General features: G+C 48.9%; 2 protein-coding genes and 1 long non-coding RNA gene across 11 annotated transcripts; 2 read left to right on the top strand and 1 right to left on the bottom strand.

Moving 5' to 3' along the window:
* Positions 1 to 829: 829 nt before the first annotated feature.
* On the top strand, positions 830 to 22,726 carry usp32 (ubiquitin specific peptidase 32). Of its 4 annotated transcripts, none has more exons than XM_029843834.1 (34): positions 830 to 1,265; positions 5,122 to 5,249; positions 6,302 to 6,407; positions 6,596 to 6,714; positions 6,909 to 7,068; positions 10,571 to 10,702; positions 10,774 to 10,881; positions 11,054 to 11,169; positions 11,386 to 11,448; positions 11,591 to 11,674; positions 11,743 to 11,804; positions 11,878 to 11,980; positions 12,245 to 12,431; positions 12,561 to 12,742; positions 12,980 to 13,120; positions 13,765 to 13,930; positions 15,027 to 15,181; positions 15,375 to 15,456; positions 15,558 to 15,632; positions 15,853 to 15,991; positions 16,053 to 16,158; positions 16,257 to 16,430; positions 17,381 to 17,555; positions 17,644 to 17,795; positions 17,899 to 18,010; positions 18,147 to 18,346; positions 18,439 to 18,623; positions 18,746 to 18,832; positions 18,942 to 19,062; positions 19,452 to 19,643; positions 19,727 to 19,952; positions 20,057 to 20,514; positions 20,616 to 20,708; positions 21,000 to 22,726. In XM_029843834.1, exons 1-34 carry the CDS (start codon positions 1,208 to 1,210, stop codon positions 21,171 to 21,173), a joined length of 4,821 nt encoding a protein of 1,606 aa, XP_029699694.1. In that variant the 5' UTR covers positions 830 to 1,207; the 3' UTR covers positions 21,174 to 22,726. The 4 variants fall into 4 exon arrangements, with proteins under 4 accessions (XP_029699694.1, XP_011617284.2, XP_029699693.1 ...); XM_011618982.2 differs by having other exon boundaries at positions 12,215 to 12,431; XM_029843833.1 differs by having other exon boundaries at positions 831 to 1,265; positions 12,215 to 12,431; positions 12,564 to 12,742.
* A 1,060-nt stretch (positions 22,727 to 23,786) lies between these two features.
* On the top strand, positions 23,787 to 27,229 carry LOC105418712 (tyrosine kinase receptor Cad96Ca). Of its 6 annotated transcripts, none has more exons than XM_029843331.1 (11): positions 23,791 to 23,922; positions 23,997 to 24,060; positions 24,136 to 24,232; positions 24,403 to 24,604; positions 24,843 to 24,981; positions 25,064 to 25,162; positions 25,229 to 25,389; positions 25,459 to 25,596; positions 25,982 to 26,093; positions 26,215 to 26,314; positions 26,454 to 27,229. In XM_029843331.1, exons 1-11 carry the CDS (start codon positions 23,905 to 23,907, stop codon positions 26,680 to 26,682), a joined length of 1,359 nt encoding a protein of 452 aa, XP_029699191.1. In that variant the 5' UTR covers positions 23,791 to 23,904; the 3' UTR covers positions 26,683 to 27,229. The 6 variants fall into 6 exon arrangements, with proteins under 6 accessions (XP_029699190.1, XP_029699191.1, XP_011617285.2 ...); XM_011618983.2 differs by having other exon boundaries at positions 25,064 to 25,389; positions 26,454 to 26,553; positions 26,746 to 27,229; XM_029843330.1 differs by having other exon boundaries at positions 23,787 to 23,922; positions 23,983 to 24,060; positions 25,064 to 25,389.
* Positions 23,910 to 24,869, bottom strand: LOC115251389 (uncharacterized). Its single transcript, XR_003889925.1, has 3 exons — positions 24,748 to 24,869; positions 24,349 to 24,583; positions 23,910 to 24,227 (listed from the first exon to the last, which is right to left on the bottom strand). It is a non-coding gene; the product is annotated as an uncharacterized lncRNA (long non-coding RNA).
* Positions 27,230 to 27,386: the final 157 nt, after the last annotated feature.

Genomic DNA, 27,386 nt, shown 5'->3' with positions numbered 1-27,386 from the left:
TTTGGAGTTTCTTTTACTGAACCGGTGGCGTACAAGGCTGTAGCATTAGCGTTTACCCACTTGCCTACCAAACGTCAGTCACAAAATCTCTGAATTTAACAACACAACTTCTAGTCAGAGGGATCTAGATAGATTTTGGTGGGTTTTTTTACACTTATTTCAAATGTTGTTAGATACATTTATATTTGGATAAAATATGACATGAAATTATGGAGAACAAACACTGTTGTATTTTGTAGTCCTGCTGATCGTTGGAAAACACAAGAATGCGATGAGAAGCGAGCAATGAACTACAATCACTGCGCATGCGCAGTTAGATGGACAAACTCGCTGATTACTTTTTTAATCGTGTACAAAATAGTGATTACAAAATGTCTGCAGTTGTAAAATTACTATACCAATAATCATATCCCTCATAAAAAGGTAAAACACATTTTAGAAAATTACAATTATTAGACTGTTGAGGGGAAATTATTTGTAGAGATGCAGAATCTTTTTTTTTTTTAAATCTCCGCCACGGTTGTGACAGCCGGCCTTTGTTTGATTTAAACGGATTTTAATGATTTTATTTAAAGTGGGTCAGGAAGTTCTGGTGATTTCAGGGGGACTTTGACCTGCAAGCCAATGGGCTTTGACTTTAATGCAACCTATGGTATATAAGTCTTGCCATTGTCTATATACTATACTACGGCTGCACGTCGCAATGTTTGCTTGGCAGTCTGCGCTCTTCGAGTGTTTATTTCTAGTTTTTAAGTTTATTTTAATCAAATCCAGCCGACGGTCACAGGTGGGTGTTGTTACACATAGTCGCCACACGGTGGTGCTACTAGCACTCGTTTAGCCGTATCCCGACATCGACAGCTTGGTTTGACAGCGCTTTATTCTCTAAAAAAAAATCGATTTTCATCGTTGTTACGAACTAAAGAGAGACTGCCACCACTTGGAGACAGTTGTTTTTATCAGGTCCGCCTCGTCATCGGTCGCGTTTTTCTAACGTTTAAATGGATATGATCAACTGATCTGTGGAGTCGGATCATGTGACAGACTGGAGGCGTCGCTGAAAACACTCACTCGTTCATCGCACACACTCGCACACACACACATACACACACACACGGCACTGGGCACCCATTGCACAATAAACAGACAGGGCGACAAAACAATCCCGACCTGCTCACTTCGCCAGCAGAAATGAAATGAGGGGAGCATGGGGGCCAAAGAGTCGAGGATCGGATTCCTGTCGTACGACGAGGCCGTGAAGAGAGGTAAGCCGAGCCGAGCCGAGCCGAGGCGGAGCGGAGCGGGCTAAATCCGCGCTAACTGTCGGCTAACTGTCAGCGCAGCCGGGCGCCGCAGCCGCGCGTCCCCGTTAAAACACGGCGCTTCTGGTTCCCTGAAAGCCTTTGCGAGATGGGCATCGGAACACGCCGCTTTAAAGGGCCCGCTGGTACTTCTGGATCTCGTCTTCGGTTCGGCGTGCAGAAATGTCGGGGGGGAAACCTCCAGGGTTTTAATTATATGTTCGGTTTGACCGAAGCTGTGCCTGTGTTTGACGCACTCGCTTCGCACCCCCAGTGTGCTCGACTGGGCTCGTTGTGACACCAGTTGTAGACAATCTAGCACATTCTCCCCGATTCCTTTAGATCCCCCCCCCGGATTCTGGATCCACGCAGACTAGTTGCATGTCTTTGCTAACCAGAAAGGTGACTGACAATCACCAGATTTGTGGATGTTGTTTGGCTTGAGGCTCTCCCCGTAGGTGCTGCACGTTTGCATGTCGGTCCAGTCGTGGCTAACCGGGGATGGGGCCGGCCAGAACCCCCCCCCCCCCAGCTTGGAGCCAGTGATGACCGTTGCCTGTGCCCCGAATCTTGGCTGTTATCATCCAGCTAACGTCAAACCGAGGGGCGCTAACCTTTGTGATAGCCGCACTCGGGCTAGCTTCTCATGCTAGCCGGGTCGCCGCAGCTATGTCCTCCAGGGTGCAAAATACCTTCGCACTTTTCCCCCGAGTCGTCGTTTGTCACATTTCAAAAGCACGATTGTGTTAGTTGCTCGTGCTTAGCACGTTTTCCCACCCAAAGGCTCCTATGCGGCTAAAAGTGTTAGGCTAATGCTAGCTGTGCATTGGATTTAATAACAAATATACCTGTCTGCCGTTTAAATGGCTGCATTAAACATCTACAGTAAGTCAGACAGGGACTTTACGGCCTGTTTATACAGCAGTGGAGTCATGGCGACCTCTACAGAAGCACTTTGTTGTCATGGTTAAATTGAAGGTGTAAATCAGCCTGTGTGCACATATAAGGTGTATTGAAAAGGAGCTGAGGGCTATAACACCGCCAGTGGCTGCTTTTGAACTTTAACCCCCCCCCCCGTCCAGGTGAACTTTGTCAGCGCTCATTCCTGGTTAAGATATGCTGTTACACATTCATCCAGGATGGTGCCGTGTACACGATGACGTGGAGCAGCATGTATGCTTCATGGCCCACACTAGGTGCGCCTTTAAGACCTAAATGGCCGTTTCCCCGATGGCGGCTCCATGCCCGGGGCTACGTGGGCATTCCTCGGAGCTGATTGCCTCTGATGATCACATGTGACCGCACACAGGCCCTGGAATTATCCAGCCATCCAGACTTATCTGGCCAGTCACATGGCAGCCTTCCTAAATCCCACTACAGACCCGAGCACATCAAGTATAGGCTCAGGTACCCCCCCCCCCCCACACACACACACACACACACCCCTTGGGTGCTGGTATAAAGGGTTGGTTGATGTTCTTGCATCCCCGAGCATCTTCTGACCCATTGTGGATGAGCGCTGCGTCGTTGAAGAGCTCTAAATTAATTTTTAAACTCGGCGATATGGATCCTAATGAGCGTGGGAGCTTGGAACAACGCTCCACCGCTTCTAAATATAGCTCGGTGGCCCGATGGCGCGTTTAAATTGTATTATTCCATCTTCGGCAGCTCGCAAACTTTCCCAACTCGACCGCAGACCCCGTTAACGTGTTAAATGTCTTAAAATGTTGACGCCATCCCGGCGACGGGCCTTCGCGGCGGACGTGGAAGCTGTCAGACTCGTGCCCGAGGTCGCGCGACCTGCGACACGCCCCCTAACCCTGTCATCGCCGTTGGCGACGGGCGTCACAGCTCTGCTTGGGCTGCGGCTAATGGCTGGATGGTTGTGTTTAGTGGCGTCATTAAGAGTTTCAGCGGCGAAGGAGAAGCGGTGTATACGTAAGGAAATAAACCCACGGCGTCCTCCGGGGTCGACCATGGCGTCCTCCGGGGTCGACCCCGGCGTCCTCCGGGATCGACCATGGCGCCTGATGGCCGCTGTCCCGGCCCAGAGCGTCCGAGTGATGTCACACGGGCTTTTTTAGAGGCTGCTTTGCATTCTTACCATCACCTTGTAGATGAGGATTTGACTGCTGCTTCCACTCCCCTGGTTGCTATGGAAACAACGGCGCCATTGTAGGCTGATGCTTGTTTTACGTGAATTAATATATTTGAAACGCCGGTGCCTAAAGCGTTTACACTCTTGCTGACCTCGGGAGGAAGTCCTCTTGGCCTGTGTTCTCCTTCACTTCCAGCTCGGCTCCGTTTCCTGTTGCAGCGTCTGCGTTTATGGGCTGTAGATAGCAGGACCGTCCAGGAAACGGTTGGAACAGTAACCTGCGCCCGATAGCGTTCGGAAACACGACACCGACGATGCAAATCCTGTTTTGCACGTGAGCTTTTTAAATTGCAGCTCGCCACGTGTAGGAGACCCATTTGTTAACGTAAAGATTTTACTATTTAACTTTAATTGCAGCTTCCATGTGTGTCACGATGCTTGTGGAAGCCCAGAATTCCCATTAATGGTTCGGTTCTGAGCGGCCCAGCCAGCAGGTCTGGGGTGGAGCTCGGCTGTAGCTAAATTTATGACACTTGTCTGATTTGTGACCTTCTATCAGCGCTGCGGGGCCGTCGGGCCGTTACGTAACGAATGGGGAGATGATTCTGCTCTGGTTTTAATACATATATTTATATTATATATATATTTATAGGTCTCAGCTCTGCACGGTTGCCACCATTAAAGGTTGAGATTAAAAAGAAAAATACCGTCGACAGCGCCGGCTGGTGAAGCCGCGTCGTCCTTTTTTCAGCGCTAGCCTCGTTCCAGTGACACATATACACATAGGAAGGCAGAGGAGGTCGTATGTGCCCACAGTCGCCGCCGCCGCCGCCGCTCATCATGATGTCGCCGAAGGTCGTCTGGATGCAGGTGTCAAGTGGGATCAACCTGTCAGGAATGTGGCTTCTGATTGGCTCACGGGAGGAAGCTGCTGTGTTATAGTGTAAATCGGGATCTAAAAATCTATTTTAAAGGCGTTTTGAGATGGCGTTTGTGCTTTAGAATCCACTCCAGGTGCGCTCTTTTCCGTCTGGGGCACGTGCACGCTGCAGATCAGACGTGTGATTAGTGCCCCACTGTGTCTCTAAAGCCTGTGATTCACAGCCTCGACCACAGTCATCTACAGTCATAAGTGCCCCTCTCTCACGCCACCTGCCACCGACCTTCGTCGTGCACGTGCAGGGGAGCGTCTCGAGTTATCGTGGCGTGGGCTGCTGATTAGCGACGGCTGCGCTAATTAAACCGACGTGGAGGGAAAGCGGATGTTTTAATGAGCTCCGCCTGGCAAGCTGCAGAAATATGACGGCAGCAGTGTTTGAGAAGGACTTCTGCCCCACGGAAGCTGGAATATATTCATTAAGGAGTAATTATCCAGTCGTCAGCACCAGTCTAACCAGCTGTTGTAATTGGGACGCTCCATCAAGCCTCTCATTGCTGCGGCGGGTTTGTTCCCTGCGCGTCGTCATGGCGGCTTTTATATGAGACGCGGCGCTCTGGTGTGTAGGAGTGAGAATATTCCCTCACGAGCCTCTTCGGTGGCGTCGCTGCCAGTTCACGAGTTAAAAATGACCTCCCCTGTTTAAGGTTGTGCCTTTAAACATGTAGAAACCGTCATTAGACATAAGACATAGTGGATTTTCCTAAATTATGATCGGCGCTCTGCTTTGGGTGAAGACGCCAATCGTACAGATGTGGTGATCCTCTAATTTGTGTGTTTTCCAGTCACTGATGTGGAGCTGAAGCGGCTGAAAGATGCCTTCAAGAGAACCAGCGGCCTCACCTGCTACATGACCCAGCAGTGCTTCTACCGGGAGGTTCTGGGTGACGGAGTTCCACTTAAAGTCGCGGAGGTGAGTCCCGGGAGCTGATCCTGTAGATGGCGCCGCGGCGGGTACCGGGACACGGGCGTCCGGGCCGATCCGTCCAGCTGCTGACCTGGACCCTGAAGCGTCTGCGTCTGTAAACTAAGCGCCATGACGGCACCTTTCCAGAGGTGATCTCGGCGGTGAAGATGTCACCTGTATAGAGAAGAATGGCTGCTTCCTGTTCTGTTTAGACCCAGAGGTGCCTCATCACGTCTCCTTTAGCACGTGGCCCGGCAGAGCGGACGGTTGGGTCCGGCCGGGGTTTTCGCTCCTGTAATCGGGACGCCGACCGGTGAGCTCATCCGTGTGGGAGTGAGCGCTCTGAAAAGGTTGAAACTTTGTTCCTCGTCATCCCAAACGCCGCCGCGCACGTCCGCGTCTCCATGGCAGCAGCTGGCAGCTGCAAGGACCGATTCACCCTCCTGTGGTTTGATAAAAAAGACAACTTGTGTTCAAACTCTCTTTCTTTTGAAGCCACTTTCCCGAACAGCTCTGGGCTGCTGGAGTCACCACGTCCGTTATAGCAATGCTACGCTAATTTAACTCCAGTTTTGGTGAATTCCTCCCAGATTCATGGATCAAATATTAAACAGGATGATTTAATCTTTAGCAACTTTGATGCAGGTTGATGCGTTTTCTTCCTATTGTTACTGGAAAACACGACCTTTAGTTTGTCGATTACGTGTGATTAAATATTAAAGTTAATCCCCGAGCGTGTGTGAAAACGGTCACTGGGAATCATTAATTTTGTCGCTATTATCACATCAAAGGGGAAGTGTTGGGTACAATGACTTTGTTGTGTTTTTAAAAGGTCACATGATCTGCGCACTCGGTCGTTTTCTACAAATGGAATCTCGGAATCACGACGGCCCGCCTGGCGCCTCACGCCCACGTTCGTGCGGCTCATCCCATTAAAGTCGGATTATAGGATTTCGGGTTTCGCCAGAATTGTCTTTGTCTTTCACGGCGAGCGATGTGGAAATGTATGGAGGCTCCGCCCCCTGGACCTGCTGACGCGGTGACTCGTGTGGTTTCAGGTGATCTACACCTCGTTCGGAGGCTCGTCCAAAGGGCTGCACTTCAACAACCTGATCGTGGGCCTGGTGCTCCTGACCCGAGGGCGCGATGAGGAGAAGTCCAAGTGTACGTTGATACATTTTCACACTCGCGCAGATTTTGATGAAACATTTTCCCCCTTAAATGGGAATTAAAAATAACGTGAAACAAAGCAGCTCTTGATTGTCATGTTACATCTCCATTTCCAGGAACTACTTGTAAATGTTTCCTTTTGTGTGTGTATGTGTGTGTGTGTGTGTGTGTGTGTGTCACAGACCTTTTCAGCCTCTTCGCCAGCGACCTGGGCGGATACGCAGCGAGGGAAGAAATCGAGGCCGTCCTGCAGATTCTGGATGGGGAAATCCCGACCTCGCTCCAGAAGTGTTTCATTGAGGTCGGCCAACTCGGAGTTCCCAGTGCATACGTCTGTTTAGATAAATGTTTAGCGGTTCCTTTTTTGCGACTCCACAAAAGTCCCCTAAAAGACCGGTAACCTTTGAGATTTCTTCTCAAAAAAACCCCCCAGTGTCAGTAAATAACTGGGGAAAAGTGTCCGTGTTTGAAGAGCCGACGTTCTTGTTGCTGCAGAGCGAGAAGGTGAGCTACGAGCGCTTCAGGGCCTGGCTCTTCCTGAACAAGGAGGCCTTCACGCTGTCCAGGTGGCTTCTGTCTGGAGGCGTGTGCGTCACCCTCACCGACGACAGCGACACGCCCACCTTCTACCAGACCCTGGCCGGCGTCACACACTGTGAGTTTTTGTTCTCCTTCAGACCAAACAGCACGTCGGAGATAAACGAGAGCTCCAAGGTGTCAGCTGGGAGTTTCCCGGCTGCATCTTCTTCCCATCATCGGCAACCAAATGCATGCTGGGAAATGACTGACAGACTTGATTTATCACCCCCATTCAGTCCCCCTCTGTTCTAGTGGTGGAGGTGGTTTCTTATTAAAGCTAGCAGACATTTCCCCTGTTGATGATGATGATGATGACGATGAAGAATGCCAAATCTGAAGTGGGTCGACGGCAGCTCGCTCACTTTCATGGCATTTTAAACCGGAATCGCAGCTGTTTGCAGCTTTAATGGTTCCGTGTAAGGCGGCAAATGACCGTTTAAATGTCGGGTCCCGCGGGTCCCGAGGTGCCGTTGGACTGTACTGAGCTGCTGAGAACTCAGCAAAATTAGCTTTTAAATGCCATTTTAGACGTATTTAATGAGCACACAACAAGTTTAAATCAAAGAACTCGACTCATTTAGCTTATTTTTTGGTTTTTATCAATTGTAAAACGCGCTGACGCTTAAAAACGTCTACGTTCCAAGGCCATAAACGCAGGAAAAAAGGAAAATAAAGGGATACATTGTGGATAATGGGAAATATGAGGAGATTGTTGCCTCACAAGCCTAAAATGTTCCCAACAGGGCTTCATCAAAAATGAGATAACTATACTACAGTTTTAGTTTGGTTGTTCTTGGAGCTTTAAACTCACCTTTCATCCTCGGTCAGTGATATTTAGGTCGATCCCACTGTGATTGGTGCTTTTTTCTTTCACCAAAGTACATTTGAAAGTCAAAAAGAAGCTTGATCCTGACGTCCTTGAGCAAAAGTGGCATTTCTATCGGGTAAAAATGAAAGTTCGGCCTCCAAAAACAACAAACTCTATGCAAACGTGCGCAAAGAAAGGCATCAATTTGCCCCAACTTAATTTAGCCGTTGATAAAAGTGGCGCTCATTTCACTCGTTAATAATCCCTGATGTAAAATTGCAGGATTCATAATTAAATGGTCTTTATCAGTTCGATAACAGACATAATGTCCCGGTAATGTTGCGGGTGCTGCTGTGTGTGTGCGATTTATTGTTTCTTCACAGCGATGCGGCGCTGTGAGGGTAAATTTAACCCGGTTGGATTTGTCTGATTCCGGATGGATGACTGGTAGGAACCGGGAGAACCTGGACGCGTCCCTTAATCTGCCTGCTCCCGCTTTATCCTCTTAACTTTGAGAGAGCGAGCGCCACACACTCGCTGTTCAGTGTCACTCTTTCTAGAAGGTGACGTCTGACTCGTGGCGCAGCTTAGCGCGGCGAAATCCGGCGGTGACGATAACTCATCGATGGTGAGAACCTTCCGCACCGGGCGACGTAGCCTGCGATGCTGCATGCTAGCTGTGGCAGCACCTCTCTAAGGATGCTCCCTGGATAATGGTATGGTACCTCTGCTGCCACGTGGACAGAGTTGCACCTTTAGGTGGGTACGAGGGCGGGGGGCAGTTGTTGCCAGTAGTTCTGCAACTACTACGCTTGTGCTGAGGTTTTTCTTTAGGCTACTGGATATCAGCAGAAACAGATAATGCTGTTGTTGCAGCATCGGAATCTGTGTAAAATAGCATATTTGGATTTGGCGAGGGAGAGTGTTTGTTATTGTCACACAGCTACAGGAAGTCGCTGCATTATTCACCCATCGGGTGTTTCGCAACATCAGGAGTAGACAGCAAGGCGGCAGGGGTGAAAGTCTTTAGTCTCATTTGCCACAAATACATCAGGATCCTTCAGTGTTTGTCAGAATAAACAGCCAAACCCTGTGACAGTCAGTCCTGATTAGAGATTTGAGCTGATTTGACCTGCTGACCCCAGAAGATGAGACCTGCAGGAGGTGATCTGCAATACTGACCCTTATGGATCCCTGCAGCTGGTCATAGTGGAGCATTATACTGGCACTGGCTGCTCCTGAAGCCCAGCGTTTGTTGTTGAGGACTCGGGCATGTTTGTTTTATGATTATTGCACGGGGAGTGTTGTGTGTTTTTGTCGAGTTAGCAACTGAGCTTTGAGACGGAAGGTTAGTCGTGTGTCTCCCGGGCGGACTGCCTGCCTCAGCTCGTAGTCCTCAATAATTTATCCCTCTCGTATTATTTCCTCTCTGTTGTCTCTATATAGAACCTCTCACGTTTTAAATCATTGATTCGATCTTCGGAGCTCCCCTAGGAAGTAGCCTGCTGGAGTTAAAACATCTGACCCGGCGGCCGCCGTAGCCTTAGAGGATCACCTCTGGATCAGTGACTCTCCGAGATGTTCGTTTGTTTAACCTGTGTGTCATCATTCCGTCTGCGAGCCCGACCAGGAAGTCAACATGTTTGTCTGTGTTTTGACACCTGTCATTAGTTTCGGCTCCATACCAAAAGCTAGCTAGTTAGCTGCTGAATCCTATTAGGCTAAGCTGTGGATTAGCATTAGCAAGAGGGAGGCTGGATCACTGAGCCATGGCAGAGATGGCGTTTCTATATCTGTCTGATCTCTGCCTCTTTGTTACAGGTTAGGTCAGATGCCACTTGACCAAATGGTTGTTGTATGTTGGGTTTACTTTGGTCTCAGTTGTTTGGCCAGTTTTACCGTTGAAATATCGAGCGCCACGTTTTTAAAAGCTATCACGGCAATCACGAAACTTCACGGTTGGACCTGCCCCTACCCATTGTCTACCCTCCCCGTGACCCCAAAAGGGATAAAGTGGTTAAGGAGAGGAGATATCTTTTATTAGTAAAACCTGAATCAAAAACGTCGCCTCTGACCATCAACCAGCAGGAATCCTTGAGTTCTGTGCGAGTCTGAACTTGGTGAATGAGACCGGCGCTGCAATCCGGTCCTTTGATACGGAACACTGACACCCTGTCTTCCTGTATTTAGTGACTGATTTTGTAACGCCTAATTCCTCAATTAGATGACTAATTTTTCAAAAAGAATCGAGTGTCGAGGGGCCAAAACATAATCGGCAACATGTGCCATGACAAATGCAAATGGGAATAATTCAGATATTCCCAAATAACAATCTCAAAGTGGGATGTTTTCCACTTTCCACCATTTGATGCGGCGCTTTATATTTTTCGGCTCCAGAATCTCTGGTGCAGCTGCGGCGTTTGTCTCTCTATAAATCTGCCCGCCTTTCCTAGCCGAGTGTTTGGTGAAGAGGACTTTCATTCACGTTTCCTGAATGTGCTTCTCGCTGCTGCGGCGTTGCCATTCGCGGATCGTTCACGCCGCGTTCAGTGAACGGACCGGCGATTAGACTGCGCCAACGAACCCAATGAATCAACGTAACAAACGGATTCTAGGGATTCAGCGCCGTCAGAATAACTGCCGTTCCCACCGCTAACAGGAAGTTCTGGTTAGCTTAACCTTTTTGGTGGTACACTGGTGCCACAACCTCCTGTTTCTCTCCACTCCACCTGTCTCGTTAACCGATCTCTTGGTCTTTTCTGTCGCGCAGTGGAGGAGTCGGATATTATAGATTTAGAGAAGCGATACTGGCTGCTGAAAGCCCAGTCCAGAACCGGCCGCTTTGACCTGGAAACGTTCGTGCCCCTGGTCTCTCCTCCCATCCACGCCTCACTGAGCGAAGGTAAGAGCGCGAGCGTGCCGCCGTGTGTGGAGGAGGAAAGGCTTTGTTTAACGGTGGTTTCTGTCGCCCAGGCTTGTTCCACGCCTTCGATGAGAACCGGGACAATCACATCGACTTTAAAGAGATCTCGTGCGGACTTTCGGCGTGCTGCCGGGGGCCCATCGCCGAGAGGCAGAAATGTAAGCCCTGAAAACGCCACAGGCCGTTTCCGTAGGCGGTGGTGGAAGAGTGAAACGTCTCCGTCGGACCTGTGTCACCTCAAATATTTGTCGTTTATTCGGAGCCTATTAAACGGAGCTCTTCTGTGCTCCAGATTGTTACTAATGCTCTTCCTCTCCTGGGTTCTTTCAGTCTGCTTTAAGGTGTTCGACGTGGACCACGACGGGGTTCTGTCTCGAGATGAGCTTCACGAGATGGTGGTGGCGTTGCTGGAAGTGTGGAAGGACAATCGGACAGACACGCTGCCTGTAAGTTTATACAGCCCAGACACAGACGCCATTGTACTGGTCAGGGTCAGGCGCCTTCATCTGGTCAGAGCGCCATGCTGCTGTTTGGACCCAACGTGCGTTTATACTCCAAGGTTTATGCCCCTCTCCTACGACCTTCATCAAAAGCTGTCATGTCTGAGGCTGGGATGGTGAATGCTCTGCTGGTCTGTGCTAACGCGCCTTATTATCACGCAGGAGTTGACCAGCAGCGTTTCAGACATAGTCGAGGATATTCTGAAGATGCACGACACAACCAAGGTGAGAGGCGACGCCGGTAGACAGATTTCTCCTCATTCAGGTTTTAAACACCAGCTTCAGTGCTGTTTTCCCCCCACGCTTGTCTGGTTGGAGCTACGGACGCAAGCTAAATCATATCCTGTGGTTCTGTTATTTGTGGCAGCTGCGTCACCTGACCCTGGAGGATTACCAGATCTGGAGTGTGAGCAGTGCGCTGGCCAATGAGTTTTTAAACCTCCTTTTCCAGGTGGGTGCACTTCATCCTGATGTTATCCTGATGTTGAAATTGCTCCTAAAATTCCCATCCTGGTACAGGTCTGCCACATAGTCCTTGGGCTCAGGCCTGGAACCCCTGAGGAGGAGGGACAAATCATCAGGTATCTTTTTCCTTCACCGTTTTCTTTCCATCCACTCCTGACATTTGGATAAATGTTGCGTTTTCTTGTTTAGGGGCTGGTTGGAACGGGAGAGCAGACATGGGCTGCAGCAAGGCCAGAACTGGTTCCTCATCTCCATGCTGTGGTGGCAGCAGTGGAAGGATTATGTTAAATATGTAAGTCAAGCAGACAGTTGTTGGTTTAAACCCTTTCTGTTCCTCTGCTCGCCACAGTGGAGATGTAAACATCAGAAATATGACACAGAGGAATCATTTAGCTTCCCAGAAAACTGAAAGTTTGTAGTGCAAACCTCGGCCAGCGGCCGGTTTGCTGTGTTCAGATGCAATCAAACCACACTGTGAATGAACTGGTGAGTGCAGCACCTCATTAATTTATCTGAACAATGACAGGGAAGTCCCTGCTGTTATCTCCCTGTCCAGGAGCATAAGGGGATTGTGCTGGAGCAGCCATCCCTCCTGAGCTCACTCCGAAATTCAGTCAACGCGTCCACAGTGGAGCCCCTTCTTCCAGACCGCCTGGGAGGACTGGGAACCTTCAGCTTCGTCAGCCCCTCCGAGGAAAGGTCCCCCGACGGTGTGTCCAGTTCTTCAGAGGCTACAGAAACAGGTTGGCACGCCCATTTTTCCCCAGAGTGCTTCAGGTGATGGAAACGCCTAAATGAAACTCGCCAATTCCCTGTTTGCAAATATTTTTCTGTCTTCTCTTCCTGCGTGTGTGTGGTCCCTCCTGTCCCAGCAGCCCTGAGCCCCCAGGTAGCTCCCTCCAGCACAGAGAGCTGTTTTGCCCGTCAGCACAACACATCAGACAACAACAATCAGTGTTTTTCTGGAGCCAACGGCCACATCCCCTCACAGCTGGCTGCACAAAGACCCGGGGCCATCGACAACCAGTCTCTGGTCAACACCGACCCCATGAAGGCAAAGATCTATGCTATTTAAAAAGCTTTGCAAAGTCCTCTGGAGTGTAAGAAGTCTAATTCAGAGATGTCTGGAGAATCGAGCGCTGTTTTCCTGTTTACTAAAGAACAGAATGCAGTTGATAGCATAACCACTGGTTGGTTTCCAGAACTGCCTCTGGGCACGGGAAGTTGTCTGTTTCTCTCTAATTCCCATGTCCACGTTAGCTAAATCCTCATGTGCGCTGTGTCTGCAAAGGCTCCCACGTTGACCCTGGAGGGCGGCAGACTGAAGCGCTCCCTGCAGCTCGTGCCTGGCCGAGACTTCGAGACGGTGCCAGAGCCTGTGTGGCGTGCGCTGTACCACTGGTACGGTGCCAACCTCAGCCTGCCGCGGCCAGTGAGTGCGAACGCCACGCATAACGTGCAGTCGGTGCGAGGAGCCGAGTGGAACATTCAGTCAAAGTTGTGTTTAGAATCAGTAATAAACTTATAGTGGTAAAACAATGTATTCCACCAACAGACATTGATTAATGTGGGACAATGACGATCCCTGGAGATACTTTAGAGTTAGTTTAAATTCCCATTTTTATTATCATCCAGATATAAATAGCCAATTTTTTCACATATTTATTTCTACCTTGCCTCAAACTGATCACAGACCTCTGCCGTTTCCCCACATGTTGTGTCTTACACCCAAAGCTAATATTTGCCGACAATGGAGTTTTCTGCCTCATTGAAGCTATTCCATTTAACCGGAGTATTAGTTTCGGGTCATATGTGAAGAAATGAGCTGCTTGGCGGAGGTCTGTACTCTCTGACTTCTTGTTTCTAGTTATTGATGTTGACAAGTGTCCGTTTCTGCTCAGCATCTTCTCCAATTCCAAACTCCGCTCCACCAATTTCACATCTCAGGTGTGAGTTTATTTAGGCTGCTGCACAAACTGCAGCTTTGATGTAGACTAAACAGCAGATTCAGGTCCAGAAGGTGCTTGTCAGCCTCAACAGTGACCATTATGAAGGCGCCATCCTCTGCTTCCGCAGGTCATCCTGGACAGCAAGACGAGCCAGGCAGAGCTGGAGCTCTTTCCCCGCTACCTCCTCTTCCTCCGCCAGCAGCCGGCCACTCGCTCCCCACAGTCCAACGTCTGGGTCAATATGGGTATGACCACCATGCGAATGTTCCCACCGTATATGATCCTGCCACGAGGTAACGTAAGCCTGCAGCAAGACCAGAACAAGCCGTCGACAGAGCGCTTCACTGCCCCCCCACCCCACCCCACCCCCTTAATCCCGCTAGAGTCGACTCATCCAGCTCTGGCCGTGAATGAAAAGTTTGATAATTAAAAACTTTTAAATCTTCACAAACTTTGCTATCCCCTCATTCGCTTTGTAGGCAATTGTTCCGCTTCTGTCCTCGCGAGGACGATATCGGGCATATCTCGTTGTCAGTCCATTAACGGGGGCCTTTGATTTCATAATTAACCTGGACAGATACAGGCCACAACCTCGTGGCTGGCGCTAACCGTCACGCTACGCCTGTGGTCCAAAATTAGCTCTCCACTCGTTCTACAGTAAATCCAGAACTTTTTTTTTTTTTTTTTAGTCACATCTGAAAGTCCAGGTCCAGTGTGCTGGGTTTCTATATATAGACCCACGGGCAGGCCTTGCAGATGACTTCAGTATTTATTGTCCATTTAGGTTGTGTGTGCTGGATATAAATGAATCACTGCTGAGATAAAAGTGCAGAGTGGTCCAGTGCAGCCAGTGTTGGATCCCTGGTGGAGCTGTGGCTTCCATCATGACTCAAACTCAGCTGATCATTAATGCTTCAGGCAGGCGGCCAAATATCTCAAAAGGATCTAATTGCACAGCCTATTCCACCTAATGAGATGAGGAGCAGCGAACTGGAACGAGCGCGGAGAACTGAGGGCATCTATGTGGCGTCTAAGGCCGCTGGAGCTGGAGGAAAAGCCCTAAATTTCCCAAACTGCCTGGTTTGCTGTACGCTTCGGTGGCAAAGTTGTGTTGATTTAAAGCTTACAAACATCTGGTGATCGGGTGTTGATTTTGCAAAAATTAATCTCACTAATCGCGATTGGATTGATTTATCCAATCAGAGTTGACTAAATCACTAAGTTAATTGACCAATCAAGTTTTCTGTGATTGATTTGTTTAAAAAAAGAAAAAAAAAAGCTTGTCTTGCTGCCTCCTTACAGCTCGTCCTCACCAGATTGATAACGATGAACACCCAACACGAGGCGGGCGCGTGTGAACGTTCGTGTGTTCTCTTTGTGCATCAACAGGCAGCGTTCCATCCCCCAATGCTCCTCTGAAGAGGGTGCTGGCCTACACGGGCTGCTTCAGCCGCATAGACACCATTAAAGATATCCACCTCTACCTGTCCCAGAGGCTCCGCATCAAGGAGGAAGACATGAGGCTTTGGCTCTACAACAGCGAGGTCTGTCCCACATTGGCCCACTCCACTTTCCCTCCTTTAAACATGAGTTTAAATGGATATTGCTGTTTTTTGTATGGTGAAGAATACTGGTTGGAATGTGGACTTTAGATTTGTAGGTGGAACCCCTCTCCGGCTTTTTCTATAAGGTGCTGCCCAAGAAGGAGAAGTAATCTTCAGCTTGTTTATTCTCCAGAACTACCTGACCCTCCTGGATGATGAAGACCACACGCTGGAGAACCTGAAGATCCAGGATGAGCAGCAGCTCGTCATCGAAGGTACAACAAAAGTCTGGGATCAGCTGAGCATTTGGAGCCCCTTTAAAACGTGAGTGTTCAAGAAAGAAGGCAGGGAAATTACATGAAATTCTTACCCACAGTCAGGAACAAGGACATGAGCTGGCCTGAGGAGATGTCGTTCATCGCCAACAGCAGTAAGATGGACAGACACAAAGGTGAGCTGGGTGACATTTAACTTGTTGTTTTGTGGGTAGTTCAGGCAGCAATGATGAATTCATAACTGTCCTAATTTCTAATATAACCTGCATACGGACTTCCTGTTTACTCTGAACAATCTCATGACGAGGGGGACGATGTTCTCATGCAGGTTGAAACCAGTTTTGTTTGATTTCAGTTATAATCAGTTAGTGGTTACATCTGCGTTTGTCGACCCAGTCCCTACAGAAAAAGGTGCCACTGGCCTCAGTAACCTTGGCAACACCTGCTTCATGAACTCCAGCATTCAGTGCGTGAGCAACACCAAGGCTCTCACAGACTACTTCCTGTCAGGCAGACATCTTTACGAGCTCAACAGGTGCGCCGATCTTCCCGTCGCCGACACGACTGTGCGGTTCTGACACTGAGTTTTCCTGCAGAACCAACCCCATCGGAATGCGAGGTCACATGGCCAAGTGTTACGGGGATTTGGTGATGGAGCTGTGGAGCGGGACCCAGAAGAGCGTGGCTCCGCTTAAACTCCGAGTAAGCTCTCCTCATCCTGCTCTCCCTGCAAACTGAATCTGTTTGATCTGTATGCATGGATGCACGAGCTCACGCCTGTGTGACGTCTTCCTCTCCAGTGGACGATAGCAAAGTACGCGCCGCGGTTTAACGGCTTCCAGCAGCAGGACTCCCAGGAGCTGCTGGCTTTCCTGCTGGATGGTCTCCACGAAGACCTGAACAGGGTCCACGAAAAACCCTACGTGGAGCTGAAGGATAGCAATGGCCGTCCGGACTGGGAGGTGGCCTCTGAGGTCAGATCACGCGTCTCATCTTGTTTACTTGTGATATAAATTGCACAGGTGCAAAGCAGCCATTTTGAAGGACGACGAGCTTCTCCTCTTCCTCGCTATCGCGGAACGTTGGAAACTGACCGCGTTTAAATCCGAAGATGAGCTTGTTGTGACGTGCCACGCACCTCATACCTGCATCTCTATGATCTTGGAGCTGCCAGTGTAAACCCTCAGAACGTTTAGACTTTTGTCCTTGGAACATAATGAGATTAGCATAAATTACCGGTGACCTATCCAGGTTAAAAGAGACGCCGATGTGACAGTTTGAATCATTTTTGAACTTTTTCATCTAATCCCCCTTCACTTTAAATATAGATCATTCCATGAGAGTGACAGGTGGAACGGGTACCTCTCAAAGATTTATAGACTCATGCAGCCAAAAGCTCTTTGGAATGTTTTCCATCCGTCACCAGTGCATATTTATGAATTTGCATAGAAACGCTGCGTGTGAATGATGCCAAAATTCCCGTTTTCCTCTCCACAAAGGGCCTCAGACTTGTTGTTTTGCTTCGGCCTGTCATGCAGTCACAGCAGTATTCATACCCGTGGATGCGTTGCCAGCAGTGCATATTTACAATTGGATTGTTATGGCTTAGGTTTATACACTGAGCAATACGGATGAGTTCTGTTCATCGCCCGTCACGGCGCTCGTGTTTAGCACGCTGATCCGACACTAAAAGGCGGAATGAAAAGGCTGCCGAGACACCCGGAGTCATCTCATTGGCTTCACTTTAATGTACAGGAAAACACCTGTGGGGCTGTAAAGTCTAAAGAAATAACAAAACTAGAGCAAAAATACCTCTAAGTTGTATTTAATTCGAGTACATGGATAAAGGTTCTGAGGAGATTTAGGAAAATAGTTCTGTCTCCTAAATCTGTTCTGTCTCCTCCTTAATCATGTCATCTTAAAGGCCTGGGAGAACCACCTGCGGAGGAACCGCTCCATCGTTGTGGATCTGTTCCACGGTCAGCTCAAGTCCCAGGTGAAATGCAAGACGTGTGGACACATCAGCGCCCGTTTCGACCCCTTCAACTTCCTGTCCCTGCCCCTGCCCATGGATAGCTACATGCATCTGGAGATCACCGGTGAGGAGGCCGATGGGAGGATTCTGATGTCGAAGGCCAGCTTTCAATACAAATGCTGACGGCGTGTGGTGTTTTGGTGGATTTGCAGTGATTAAGCTGGAGGGTTCCACTCCCGTACGTTACGGCCTGAGGCTGAACATGGACGAAAAGTACATGGGGCTGAAAAAACAGCTGAGCGAACTGTGCAGCCTGAAGCCGGAGCAGATCCTCCTGGCTGAGGTCCACACGTCCAACATCAAGGTGCAGACACGGAGCAAGAAGCCGCATTGGCATCAAACATCTGTCCACATCAGCACAAAGAGGAGCGCTTATTTTCCTAACTCTGAATTTATTTGTGCTCCAGAACTTTCCTCTGGACAACCAGAAGGTGCGGCTGTCTGCTAACGGTTTCCTGTGTGCGTTTGAAGTCCCGGTACCGGGTTCGCCCATGTCCCTGAGCTCGCCCACACTTACAGGTGCAGCAGAACAACCTCCCCGTTATTGCTGAGCTTCACCTCATAATAACATTTATTTCTTTACAGCGTCAGATAGCAAGTGTGTGAGATTTGTGGCGCGTCTCCCCCTTTCCTCACGTCCCCATTCTCTCGTCAGACCTCACCCCGACAGCCAACGGCTCTGTGAGTGGCGACGGCCTGGCCGACAGGTCTGCGCTCATCCCCAACGGTGGACCCAACATCGTGGTTCCCTGCAGCCCCGAGATGCCCCTGGGCAACGGGCTCGCCAACGGGCGCGTCACGCCGCTCCAGGAGAGTCCTTTCATCGGCTACATCATCGCTATGCACAGGAAGATGGTGAGAGCTCTACCGTAACGATCGGTCAGGATCTGTAAGGAATAACTGCAACAGGATTTAAAATGACCTAAATTCCATATTTGTGTTCTCAGATGCGCACAGAGCTGTACTTCCTGTCGTCTCAGAAGAACCGGCCCAGTTTGTTCGGCATGCCACTAATAGTTCCGTGCACAGTCCACACCACTAAGAAAGACCTGTACGACGCGGTCTGGATCCAGGTGTCCCGGCTGGCCAGCCCACTTCCCCCCCAGGAAGCCAGCAACCACGCCCAGGACTGGTACGCCGTGTTCACCCACTTTGGTTCCGCTTTCCTTTTCGGTTGTAAAAGTCAGCTAGCGCAGCTTTTGTGGTCAGCTCGGCTAAACTATTCCACATCCCATTTTTCTTTTGAACCCGCAGTGATGATAGCATGGGTTACCAGTACCCCTTCACGCTACGGGTTGTCGGTAAAGACGGCAACACGTGTGCCTGGTGTCCGTGGTACAGGTAAGACAAAGGCCTGTAGAAATGGTGCTAGACGCCACATCTCAGGAGATGAGAAATGAACATTTTAGCTTGATCAAACTACACAAAAAAACGGCTTGTGTGTTTCCAGGTTCTGCCGAGGCTGCATAATAGAGTGCACAGATGACCGAGCCTCGCTGGGAAATGCTTATATTGCCGTAGACTGGGACCCCACTGCCCTGCACCTCCGCTACCAGACCTCCCAGGAGAGGGTAAACACACACACATATACACACACATGCTGTCTTTGTCCAGTCTAAAATGGGATGTTTGAGATTTGCTTGGATAAAGAGTTAATCAGTTTTAGGTGGCTGAAGCACACTGTGACTGATGATCACATTAAACATACAGTGGCACTTTAAACCCGGTCAAAGTTATGATTTGATTAGTCGTGTAGCTCAAATCTTGTTTGAGTAAACCTGCTTTTCTGCTGCAGTTCTGCATTTGACCACACGGGGTCGCTATTGTGCTGTTCTCTCGTCATAATGTTCACGCGTCAGTCTTAAGTGGTCTCTGCGCCATTGCTGCACCTTTCAGCTTTAAATACTTTTAACACTTGTATGTTTTGTTTAGGGTCTTGACCATCATCTTTTCCCCACAGATTGTGGAAGAACACTGCAGTGTGGAGCAGTCACGTCGGGCCCAGGCCGAACCCATCAGCTTGGACAGCTGTCTGAAGGCCTTCACCAGTGAGGAAGAGCTGGGAGAAGACGAGCTCTACTACTGCTCCAAGTGCAAGACACATCGGTTAGCCACCAAGAAGCTGGACCTTTGGAGGCTGCCCCCCATTCTGGTCAGTCTCAGTTTGGGGAAACTGTACGCTGTAGGGACGACAGTGAATCCAGCGTCCGACATTTTCAACCCTATACTTTTCAGATTGTCCACCTGAAGCGCTTCCAGTTCGTGAACGGTCGCTGGATCAAATCCCAAAAGATTGTCAAATTTCCGCGGGAGAATTTTGACCCCAGTGCCTTCCTGGCTCCCAGAGACCTGGGGCAGCATTGCCTCCAGTCCCGCAGCGAGAGCGAGGACCTGCTGAGGGTCGGAGAAGACAACCTGTCCTCCATTTCGGCCCCCGCTGGCTTTTACAACCTGCCCAAAGGTGCTTGACTTTCTGTTTTTACCATGATGTGTGATAAGGTTCTTTACTGGAGCATAACCAGAGCTGTGGAGGAAGTGTACTAAACTTTGTGGTTTCCCCTACAGCCTCTCCTGCCTCGAGCAGGAAGTCGGCGCCCTCGCTCAGCCGGACCAGCAGCCCCTCCAGCAGCCCAAAGAGCGGCGGCGGAGGCCGCAGACCAGCGCGCTTGCGCCTGGCCAAGCTGGGTGGCAAGCACTGGCTCTCCAACAGCAAGGAGAACCTGGATGGAGCCGCAAACCCCGAGGCCGACCTGCACGCAGAGGCAGAGGCAGAGGTAGAGGCAGAGGCAGAGGTAGAGGCAGAGGCAGAGGGAGGCGCCGCTCTGGCCCCAGAAGAGACGACGGAGTCGTCGCTCAGCACCGAGGCGTCCAGCAGCCATTGTGACGTGGTCCTGGTCAACGGCGACAGCAACGGGCTGAGCTTAGACTGTAGCACAGACAGCAGTTTGGACCCTGACAACTCACTGCTGCAGCACAGAGACAACATGTGTCTGGACGCCGTCTACAACCTCTATGCAATATCAGTGAGTGCAGCACAGGAACACTGGCTTTACTCTTTCCTCCGCACGCATGATGCATTCAGAGCAAAAGCTGAAGGCGTTTGTTGTCTCCTTCACCTCCTCAGTGCCATTCAGGAATCATGGGAGGAGGCCACTATGTGACATATGCCAAAAACCCGAAGAAGAAGTGGTACTGTTACAACGACAGCAGCTGTAAGGTAGGACATTCACACGTGTTCACGCTGGGCGTCCTGGTCCGGATGGGAGACCTGTCCAGGTGGATTCTCTCCCCCTCCTCAGTAACCTCGTTCACGAACAAGCAGTGGTTGACAGAAAAGAAAAATAAAGCATTTTATGCTGTAATCTGGCGCTTTTTAACCCAAGTGCAGGTTCATTTGTGCCCCCTCTGGCCAATGTGGACATGTCTCCACTGAGACGTGGACACAACGTGCCTCAACGGTGACCACTTGTGATTGCAAGGCAACAACTGACCGGTTCTGTCTCACCAGGAAGTGCATTCCGAGGAGATCGACACCGACTCTGCTTACATCCTGTTCTACGAGCAGCAGGGGGTCGAGTACTCGCAGTTCCTGCCAAAGATCGATGGCAAAAAGATGGCCGACACCAGTAGCATGGATGAAGACTTTGAGTCCGACTACAAAAAATACTGTGTCCTCCAGTGATGTCTCATCGTCTTCACCCATCACTGCCAACCTGTGCTGCTCTCTGGCGCCTCCTGCTGACCCCAGAGGGAAGCACGAGTCCTCTGAAAACGACTAGACTACCACAGCACTTTCTGCTCTCGCTCTCAAGCGTGATTCAGCGCCTATTTTTGCCAAGATGACAAGGTCAAGGTTTCTCTATTACGGACAAAGGAGCGCCGCAGCTGAGCCCGACGAAACAAGCCTTCCTCTTTATCCCTGCGCCTCCTCTTCCTCACCATAGACGCACTCTTGCATTTAAATTTCCACATTTAAATTATTGTGCATTTACCACATCGCTAGATGAAAACAATACTCACCTTAAGGTGATTCCAGGCGCCCCACCAACCCGCATTCATGGTAAATCACACCTCAACTTTATTTTATTTTTTTAAATCAACAATGTTGTCACCTTTTTTTTCTAGTGCCGGTGTCATTTGGGACGTTTAATCATATGCTACCTCATCTTTTCACGCAGCCAATCGCACCCTAAATGTTTCCAGCAGTATTATGACACTTCAAATGCTTCCTTCCAGCGGAGGAATCTTTGATGCCAATATTTCAGAGAAGAAAAAGCCCTCGTAGGACGCGTCTGCTGCCAAATATCAGTGGTGGGTGACAAACTAAAAGCTTCAGCGTCTTTAGCACAGGTGCCATGATTTCACAACAGATGACTCGAGGGTTCGATTCTTTGTTTGGGCTTTTTTTTTTTTGTAAAACTGTTCATTTTCTGGAGTATTTGGGAGTTCCCCCACATCAGGATTCTAATTTCTCAGCACTGTTGCACCTTTCTGTTGATATTCGGACTCACCTGTGATATTTATGTCGAACCCCTGAACACGAACAGAGTCCTCCTGAGTTCCACCTCATAGTCGCCTGATCAGCCGTTTGAGAAGTGGAAAAATAGCCGAAGCGCTCGTTTACCTCCGTCTTTGTCCGATTTATCCAAGCTGATGTTTTTTTTGCTGATATCGTGACCTGTGGAATCCTTCCTCGCCCCCAGAGTAGAGCTGAACTAGTGTCAGTTCACTTTTAATGCTTTTGTTCCGCAGGCCACTTTATCTCCAACAGACCCAGTTTGTTTTTAACTGGCATAAATTGTATTTAATTGGCATCTTCTGGTATTTTATCTAATTTCTGGTGGATTTCCTCTGTAATCGGCGTTTGTTTTGGGTTTCATAGCCGTTCTGTGTTTTAACTCAAGTTTTAGGACGCTAACGTCCATTCTTAGACTCATTATTTACACTGAACAGGTCGGTGGTTCGATTCCCCACGTTGACCGGCTGCCCCGTTATCGGAACGTTAATGATGCACTGGTTAATAAAAAGTGTTTGCGCCACCTTTTGATCTGCGCGGGGAATTTTAGACGATGTCTAGCCTGTGTGGCGTGGCTCAAAGGGAAGAGTTTGTCTCCGGGGGAACCCCCGCTTCGGATTTGTTGTCAATGTTCCGTCAAACCAGTACTTGTGTGTTTTTCAACGTACCTAAATTCCGGGTGAATTTCAGCACAATTCTTTTAAAAAAAAAGAAAAAGAGAGAGAACAAATTTTGGAGGTGAAAATTCTCAATTTGATGTCTGCGGTAATCTCTTCAAGCCCCTCCCCCTCTCCATGGTAATCCCTTCAAGCCCCTCCCCTCTCCTTGGCAAATCCACCAAGCCCCTCCCCCTCCATTTAATCCTTTCAAGCCCCTCCCCTTTACACGATAATCCTTTCAAGCCCCTCCCCCTCCATGGTAATCCTTTCTAGCCCCTCCCCCTTTCCCGCACTTCTCCAAGAATATTGGGCAGGCAGTGCAATCTACTACTGAGCTGTCTGTCGATGTCTGTAGCCTCTTTTTATTTAATTTCAGTCGGATCTGAACCAGGTTTGTTAATTTAAAGAACTGTTTTTTTTGTAACGTGTTTGTTGAAAGAAAGTGACATTGCACTGAAGTGAAAAACGTGTAAATAAAACCGTTTTGTAAATAAACCAATGAAAACTATTTGAATATGAGCTGTAAAATATACCGTAGTTGTATATGGAGTGATGCTGTCCATCTGTAACTCAATACGCAAACCAATTAAATTCTGCAGAGGAAACGACCAAAGTGACCGATATGCCTTTTTCTTCTGGACAGCGTTAAAAACTGCATCGTCTTCATCTTCGTCATCGTCTTGTTTTTAACAAGACGATTTTTATGTCATCACAACTTGACCCTGAAGCAGCAAAGATACACTCCAGAGCTGAGTGTTTTGAAGGTTTCAATGGGGATAATAAGCATTTCCAAAAACTTGAGCGCTCTATTACGAGTATATCATTCTGCTTTGGCCTTGTCGTACAGTTCTATGCATTTTAGAGCTAAATTTGCAGGATTTTATCATCTCCATGATCTTGAATTTCCAAAGCACAAATCTCACAACGTATAACGGCATCAGCCACAATCCAGAAATAACATAAATACCAAGATTTATTTTACATTTTAATGGTCGCCCATCTTTTGTAAAGTTATATTCGGTGGCCATAGAGCTCCGTTTTGCATGTCAAGGCACCCGCGGCATTTCATTTCCTGTTCTGTCGCTGCGGTTGAAGATGCGCTCAGAGTTCCTGCTGGGGTGAAAGCACAGACGGGGCTCAAGGTTTCCACCTCGCGTGGTCAGATTCTTGACAGGTTCCTGCCTTTCAAGTCCGGACTGAGAACAGAGAAACCGAGCGTGTGCTGCTTCTTGCTGAAGATGGATGCTGAGAGACCGGTGAGGGACGCTTCTTTGTTACACTTGGTTAAAGTTGCGTGAGGACTAAAACTCTTTTAGCTCTGATTACGTAGTTCCAACCTCCACGCCGTCCAGCTGGCACCATGACTAATTCCAGCGCTGCCGTTGCTTGTTTAGGTGAGCCGTCGGGTTCCACATCCAGGTTTGTTGTTGACTGTTTGAGCTGATTTGGACCCTGAATCGCTCTTTCAGATCAGGGCCTGGATGGAAACACCTACATATACATCTCAATAGGAGCCGTGAGCTTCCTCCTGCTGGTTCTTCTGATGGGTCTCCTGTGTCTCCTCAAGTAAGAAAGACTTAAATTTTACAGAGAATTCACAAAATCCCTTTTCTGATTATGTAACTGTGGGAAAAGGTCAGATTTTACGCTCTTTAACTCGACCTTTCCCACCTTTTTCTCACCCGTTTCCTGACCAAATCGTAGAATACAGCGTCGCATGGTTTCTTATTTTGCAGGTACCGCTCTCTGGTCCGGACCATTCGAGAGCTGCGGAGCAGCGAACCTACAGGTAGCGCTCCTCCGAAGGAAGCCCCCAGGCCCCCCAGGCCGACCCTGGCCGTGGAGGAGGTGGCGGAGGGTGAACAGGAAAGAGCTCCTTTACAGAGGACCGGCCCCAACGCATCGTCCTCCAAGAAGCTGTGGAAAGGGCTGCAGCAGGTCAGAAAACACACACACACACACACACACACACACACACACACACACACACACACACACCCACATCCACACACACACACACACACACACACCCACATCCACACACACCCACACACATTGGTCATCACATCACTATTTCTCACCTCAAAATATTTGACCTATTTTAAGCAGAAGAGGAAATGTCTCGTGAGAAGAGTCTTGAGTGTTTTATCTGATCTCTGCCGCCTCCTGTTTGAAGGGACCTCGTTTTATCAAGTCCGACCTGAACCTGATGCAGCTGATCAAAGCCGGGAAGGAGGGCGTCTTCTACCAGGCCAGGATGACCCGGGGGACGTGCAAAGGTCACGGCATGTTCACCTGCAAGCTCAGCAAAGAAGGTGACAACAGATGAACTGGTTGTACTGGACAACAGAACCGGTCTAAAGGTCGAACTGGTTGAATGTTTCTTTTTCCCTTGAGGTGTCCGTCAAAAACACGTGGAGACGGAGGTTTCCATCATGAGGAAACTGGTGCACCATAAGAACATCCTCCAGTTACTGGACTGGAACACCAGCGAGGGTGAGACCAACACATCTGTCTCTTTTTGTTGTTCCCCTGTGAAGACGCCGCCGCCTGTGTGTGTAGAACCTTACATCCTGATCATGGAGTACGTGAGCTACGGCACTCTGAGGACCTTCCTGCAGACCCACAGGTCCCACCTGAGCATGGACCCCGAACTGCAGAGCCTCCTGACCATCGCCTCCTACCACATCGCCCTGGCGATGCAACACCTCAGATCCAAAATGGTGACGACAAAGAACGGATTTATGCATTTATCCGCGCTGAGATGCTGAAGCCCTCGCTCGTCCCTCCAGATTGTGCACTGCGACTTGGCTCTGAGGAACATCATGGTCAACAAGTTTCCCTGGGAAGTGAAAGTAGCGGAGTTCGGCCTGGCCCGGGACCTGACCCGCATGGCGAGCCGCCGCAGCAGCCGATGGTGGAACCATCGGGTAGGAAGGCACTCCTTCCTTTTATAGGACATCTGGCTCACTCTTTTCTTCCCCACATCTGGAAACATGGAGTAAAATCACAGGCCGAAAGACGGAACTCTGCAAACGGAGACGTCGTTTGGTTTCTGTCGGCGGCGTGCTGCCGCCAGCGCCAGCGCCGGCAGCAGCAGCCACACGACGCTCCTGCCCGGCCACTGTCTGAAACAACAACAGGAAACATTTTCAGCCGTCTTCTCTCAGCTCATCCGACAGGGCCCCACTCACAAATTCCACCACCGCTGTGGTCTGAGTTTCATGATAATTAGCTGAGCCGGAGGTCACATTTGTGTATACGCGCGTATAGATTTTAAAAAAAACCTGAACATTTTCCATGTGTCTGCAACAGCAGCGGGTTCCACTGCGCTGGTACCCACCAGAGTACTTCAAGAACCACTATTACGGCTTCAAAGGAGACGTGTGGGCGTTTGGCATCGTGCTGTGGGAGATGCAGTCGTTCGGTGAGTCGGAGGCTCCGATAGGAGCCAGCAATCGTAAAGTGTGGGGATAAGGTTGATTGATTTATCAGCGGTGATGCCTGTTAAAACAGCCCCCATTTAAAAAGCAGCGTTTCTCATCCAGGCACGCTGCCGTATCCAAACCTGGAGACATCAGAGGCTGTGATCTACCACATTAGCATCGGCCATAAGAACACAAATCCTGAAGGATGCAGACCAGAAATGTGAGTGAAAACACGCACACCTGTCGTTTTAGACATGAGAGCACATCTCATGTAAATAAGTCCTCCACTCTAGTCGGAGCTGATCATTAGTATGTTCCCTGAACGCATCACATACATGTGCGACCCTTTGACCCCGCAGCCTTCACATGATGCGCAACTGTTGGCTGGAGCCGTACAGCCTGAGACCTTCCTTCACAGACGTCGTCCTTATGCTGGAGAACATCATGGAAAACGACGCGGTAAGGAACACCCAGCTGACAAGCCTTTTTAGAGATCGGTTCTTAATTAACCTGCAGAAAGTCCCCTGTTCTTGGTTTAACAAACAGCTTAGATGTTTAGTTCTACAGGAACTGGAAGTTCTACAGTAATGACGGTGTTTGTTCATGCGAATATCCTTGTCACAAACATTTGTTTTTCTCTTTTTTTGGCAGGATTATGTGGATGTTCAGAATCCGCAGCTTTTACTACAAGAAGAAGCAGAATATACTGAAACTCTCTAACGTTGGAAGAGCCACACAAAATTAACATTAATCTGAGCTGGGATGAGTTAATAATTCATCTTCCTTTTCGACTGAGAGTTTATAGATGAAAGTGTAAATATTTTGGAACAAACTGCATATTTATGTATTTAATTAATCCTGAGGCACTCAAACTTTCCTTTTTGTGTTGTTTAACTCTTGATTTAAAAAATGAAAGTAATTAATAAGGGGGTGGGGTGGGGCAATTAATGTTAAAATAAACAAGTTCGCCCATATTTTTAAAAAGTTAGTTATAATTTTTTAATTAGGAGTGCAGATATTACCATATTTAAACTACCCAGCTAAGCATCCATTAAGCTCCTTTGTTTTGTGTAAATGTAAAATAATACTAATGTTACCATAACATTACTATAAAAAATGACCAACTAGCTGCCAACGAATTCTTATAGTTTAATATCATTTAATCATAAAAATATTGCGTCAGTTAAATTTTAGCTGACGTAATATTTGTATTGATAAAATTCCGACATTTTAGAGCAGCACCTAAAGTAGCATTTTCCCTGCGTGGAATGAGGCCACCGGAAACGCCCCCA

The sequence above is a fragment of the Takifugu rubripes genome, chromosome 11, assembly GCF_901000725.2.
Source record: "Takifugu rubripes chromosome 11, fTakRub1.2, whole genome shotgun sequence".
In the NCBI taxonomy this organism is placed as follows: domain Eukaryota; kingdom Metazoa; phylum Chordata; class Actinopteri; order Tetraodontiformes; family Tetraodontidae; genus Takifugu; species Takifugu rubripes.
This window is presented reverse-complemented; position numbering and strand designations above follow the sequence as displayed.